Below are 5154 nucleotides of genomic sequence, written 5' to 3'. Positions count from 1 at the left end.
GTGTGTGTGTGTGTGTGTGTGTGTGTGTGTGTGTGTGGTGGGGGGCGTGGAGAAGAAAGACAGGAAGTAAGGATCAACGCAGAGCCTGGGATGCTGGGAAATGGCATATTTAAGGGGGTGTTGGCAACCTTCTTAAGGTGGAAACTTTCAGCAGGGTTTTCTCAGTTGAAGCTCCCACTGGCTGAATGGCCATGCCATAGGGACAACAGTTGACTAGATGAACCAACTCAGTGATTTCATTGGTCATTTTAGAAAACTAAGAAAAAACCCCAGCAGCCTTGTAGATAACCTCTAGGTGGATGATTTAGGTTCGCAGCCTGCTAGAATGTTCCCTGGCCTTCCCATGCAGGCTTGTGGCAGCTGGATTGTGGGCTTGGTACTAGTTTCCATTGTCCAGGCACACAGTCCTGAACCACCTAACGGGACAGAAATGGGCACCTCAGCCCCAGGACTGGTATGCACAGGGTGGAGGGGCAGAGGTGGCTATGTCCTGGCAGGTCACACTAAGGTTCAGGTGGCCGGCGATCTTCACCTCACCCGTCAGCACAGACCCCTCTTAACACTGCATGGTGCGCCATGTTACAAGCAACTGTCCTGTGAGTACCCCCACCACCTGGGCTACCTACGCCCTCGGTGGGAGAAGGCTCTCACAGCACCCTGCCCACAGAGGGTATGGGGTTCCCAGGTGTGGTGAGGTGGTCCTCATAGCCCACAACAGGGACTATTGGACATCAGGGTTACAGGCAGAGAAGAGAAACTGGGTAAAGTCATCACAGCTGAACTGCTTCTAAAGAACCCAAAAACATTTCCTGGGAGTAATCCCCTTAGCTGGCCTGGGCAGAGGGGCCTGGAGGGCAGGACCTGGTAGGAAGACGTGAGTGAAGCCTACAGGGTTGAGCCTTCTTCCCCGAGCGTCAGGAAGCTCCCCACTCCCCTTCTCACACCCCCAGATGGGTTTCTCAGCTGGGAAGCAGGATGAGGCCCAAGGAGAGGGAAGGGCAGAGCAAGAGGCCTCTGAAGCAGGCCTGGGCTCAGGCCTCATTTCCGCCCCAGCTCTCTCAACTATGGAGCCAGCCCTGCCGAGTGGAGCAGCTGGGGCCAGAGCTTGTGTCTGGGGACCCTGGTGCTGAGCCGTGGGCAGCAGGGGCCGCCCGCTGAGACTTCAGCAAGGCCTGTGGACGCCGGCATTCCAGGTGGCCCAGGCTGCAGAGCACGCCGGGCAGCCAAGGCCGGACACAGAAAACCAAGTTCTGATGTGCTGGAGCCTCTTGGCAGATGCCCAGGAAGGTATTGCACCACAGCCTGCAAGCCGAGCTGGGGCCCCTGCGCCCTGCTGGCCGTGGCTCGACTCTGCTTTACGTGTCCCATTTATGTGTCCCGGGAGGGAATCTGCAAGACGAGCCTCTCTGTCAGAGCGGTTCAGCTGTGTGGAGCTGAAGCAGACAGGCCGGGCCATGGGCGCCCAGCTTCGGTCAGGGTCTGCCTGCCAGCTGCTGCCCAGGACTGGCCTGGGGGCACCTCACTCCTCTGCTGCGGTTCCTACCTGATGTACCACCAGCCCTCCAAATTCTTCCGGATCACCTCCACGGTGACTCCCTTCTCAAAGCCAATCTCGTCCTTGCTTTGGCTGGCATAAGGCTGCACGGTGACGTACTTCTCCTCTGCGGGTTGTGGGTGAAGCAACAAAGCACGATTATTTGCGGACAGGGTACAGGTCCTTTTCCCCATCTCCCTTTCTTCCCTGGCCTGGCCTCACTTAGTTGGTGCCTGGAGTGTGCTGGGTCAGCCTCTGGCTTTTCCAGGAAAGGGAGGAGAAGGGACCCAGCCTCACAGCTGCACCCTCAGGCGGCCCTGCAAGACCCAGGCCACACAGAGCTGGCTCTCCCAGCCTCCCAGTCCCATAATTTCAGCCAGGGTGCAGGGGCCTGGAGTCCTCAGGGCCCCCCAAAATCCCTGGACTAAAGCCAGGGCCACGAGGAATCTGGCCCTCATGGGGCCTGAGTTAGGGAGTCTGAGAACAAACCTGGATGTCCCCTCAATGTCCAGAGGCCCCTCAGCAAGCCCTCTCCTTCCTGAACATGCCATCCATGCCCCAGGCCTGCTCTCCCAGCCCTTTTCCAGCCATAAACTCGTCCTCTGTCCAGCCTTCCCACAGCTCCAGAGGCGCCTCAGTCCCCCTTATGACTCAGCTGATCACCCGATCCCATCATTTCCCCAAGGGGACCCCATGGGCATGCTTATACGTCTGGTTAAGGGTCCCGTGGCCACACGAGCAGTGGCCACACTGAGAGCAGCACGGTCAGGCAGGAGCCCCGAGCTGGCTAAGATGACCTCAGCACTTGGCGGAACCCCACTTGGAGCTGCCTGCCCTGGGCTCCCCGTAGCACTGCACCCCCTGCTTGGGGCTCCCCAGGAACTGGGAGAGGGGCTGAGGTGGAAGCTGAGGTGGAGCATGACGGGTAGGTGTGGGGAGGCTGGGCAATTCACATCTTCCTGGATTCCCTTGGGCCTCTCTCCTGGCAGGGACCCTATGCCTCCGAAGTCCTCGCTCAGGCTTCCAGGGAGGTGCTGGGGACAGGGAGACCCACCGCTGACGGGGCACAGACACCCTGCCTCCAGGGGGAGAGCCTCCCTAGAGGAAGGGCTGGGGAGGGAACACACAGCCCCACCCTCGCCCTCACCAGAGAGAGAGAGAGTGGCAGAGACAGACAAGGACACTGACCCGCAGAATACCCTTTGGGAGGCTCACCCTGAACCTGTGCTGTCCTCTCAAACCTGGATTCTCCCTGGGGGCTGAGAGTGCCTGGCACACAGGAGGTGCTCCAAAGGGACTAGGGAGTACACCGAGGAGGAAACTGGTGGGCCGAGCTGGGGCAGGATACTGGCACAGAGAGGCTGGCTCTGAGACGGCTGCCCCTCAGCCCCTCAGCTGGACCGTGACGGGCGGCCTGCTCAAGCTCTGGCAGCAGTGGAGGAGGGGGCAGCTGCCACCCTAACCCCTGGCTCAGGGGGGTCATCTGTTCATTCTGCCCTAGATTATTGGGGTCCTGTCTGCAGCCCTGTGCTGGTGGAGACGGCAGCTCCCTTTGGGGTGGAGGCAGCTGTCCTGCCCAGCTGCAAGGACAGAGCTGGCAGGCCACTGGGCGAATCTGAAAGGCTGACAAGGGGCCAGAGGTAGGCGATGCCCGCCCCCCTCAAGGAGCCTCCATAGGCCTGCGTGCTCTATTCAACTGCAAGCGTTTCTCAGCATCGACTCACTCCTGGAAGCTTTCAGATTCCAATCCAGCCGTGCTGGGGAGAGCCGCCAAGACTGCCTGAGAACCTGGTCCGGCCAGATTCTGACTTGGGCTTTGAGAAGTTCCATGTTGTACAGTCCAGGCCCCTGCACTCCCACCCATTCCTGGTCTTGCTCCATTTTCCAGTGGGACACCGTAAATCCTGGCTCAGGCGGTGGGATCCAGGGTCCTGAGGTTGGGGGTGAGCCGAGGCCTGGCCTCCACATTTTGCCTTTGCTCAGTCGGGCTATTTTTAAAAGGCTGTGGTTCACGCAGGAAGCCATCATTACAGTTTCCCTAGGCAAAGCTGCTTTTGCAGAGAAAAATTACAGCTCTTCTCTTGGGCAGATGAGAGGAGCCCTGCCCTGCTGCACGGCAGAGGTCAGGCCGACACTGTATCGTGGGGGGCCAGGCTTCAGCACCAGCCCCCCCAGCCTGTGTGCTGAGGACAGAGCTCTGAGGGCCAGGTCAGAGTCCTGCTTTCTCCTGCCGCTCCTGGGGTGGGCAGTCCAGGGATATCGGTGTTACCCAGGGAAGCTGAGCTGCTCCTGCACAAAGCCCTCTTCATGGTGGCCCTGCGGCTAACGTGAACACAGAGAGTTTATGCTCTGGGAACACATGGGAGTTTATGCTCCTGGAAGAGACCTGGCTGCCTCGGGGGCTTGTCCTGCCCCGTCACTAGAGGTTCCAGGAGGTGAGAATGCGGAGCCCTGATCCCAGGCAGGGCAACTCTGCCAACTGGTCTGTACGGGGGCTCTGTTTTCTGTCACATCTGGCTTGGATGATGAAAGTGTGGGCTACACCTCCGAGTGGACACATGGCCCACGATCTCAGTTCTTTTCTCCCAGATTTCCCTGAGGCAGAGCAGTGCCGGTCCCTCCACTAAACAGGGGCCACAAATCCCACCTCAGGAGGCCAGAGAGGAGGATGCCCAGACTGATAGAAATGACCTGGGGCTGGGGGGGATGCAGATTGGGGTGCGACTGAGTCACTTGCATTGGTTGGGATCTCTAGAAAAGAAGTCCCTTAGGAATCAAGTTGAGAGAAGGGGTCCGGGAGTTCTGGGGGGCACCTCTGGGCTTCTTGGAAGTGCCGAGGCTGCGGTCACTCTGATATGCCATCAAAGGTTGGTTGCCATCTCGCCCCAGGGAGGGCTGGCCAGGCCGCCCACGGGGTGGGTGGGTGAGAGGTGGACAGGCCTGTTCTGGTTTTGGAGGCAGGGGCTGGAGAGCCTTGCAGTTTCCAAACCACAGACGCCTCCTCCTTCCAAACACTTTCCCCTCCGTCAGCAGTCTCCCTGGCTCCCCTCCCAGCCCCCACAACTTACTCAACCCCGCTGCAAGAGGCCTTTTGATTCCAAAGGCCTGGTTGGCTGCGGGACTCAGGGAGAGGAGGCCCCGGGGAAGCACTGCTTTTCTCTTGTCTAGTTAGGTACAGCCCACTGCCTGCTCCCCACTCAGCAGTTCGGCTGTTAGCAGCGAAGCTTCTCCAGCCAACTTTCTGCGTTTTCCTTGGCTGCCTGACTTAACTTAGCCCCAATTTAACTTAGGGCAAAGACCGGGAAATGATGTTGCTTAGGTCTTTCATTTAAGAGAGACAAGTCATGGGCCTGTTTTGCTTGCATATTTGCATATGTACTGGTGGTCACAGAATGAATGCATTCAATTGGGTATTTGTGTCCACTTACATCATCGTATGTTTATAATGCTGACTACGCTGCGGACATACTTGTGATATAAGTTATGATATGTGAGTGCATATGCACCATATGTGTACTTGTGAGGTAGCTGCAGAGGAGTGCCCATGACGTGGTAGTGTGGATAATGCATTTGTGACTGTAAAAACAGTGCAGCTGTGGAAGGGGCTACACGAGGCTGGC

General features: G+C 58.3%; 1 protein-coding gene across 1 annotated transcript in view; it reads right to left on the bottom strand.

Moving 5' to 3' along the window:
* The window catches only part of SH3PXD2A (SH3 and PX domains 2A), a 251731-nt gene that overhangs the window by 18294 nt on the left and 228283 nt on the right, over positions 1–5154 (bottom strand). Inside the window, exon 10 of the mRNA XM_010859596.1 lies at positions 1544–1661. Within this exon, the coding sequence (XP_010857898.1) occupies positions 1544–1661 (118 nt within the window). The remainder of the gene's footprint in view (positions 1–1543; positions 1662–5154) is intronic.

This window comes from Bison bison, unplaced genomic scaffold, assembly GCF_000754665.1.
Source record: "Bison bison bison isolate TAMUID 2011002044 unplaced genomic scaffold, Bison_UMD1.0 scf7180017864456, whole genome shotgun sequence".
In the NCBI taxonomy this organism is placed as follows: Eukaryota; Metazoa; Chordata; class Mammalia; order Artiodactyla; family Bovidae; genus Bison; species Bison bison.
Note: the sequence above shows the minus strand (reverse complement) of the source record. Positions and strands in the feature narration are given on the sequence as shown.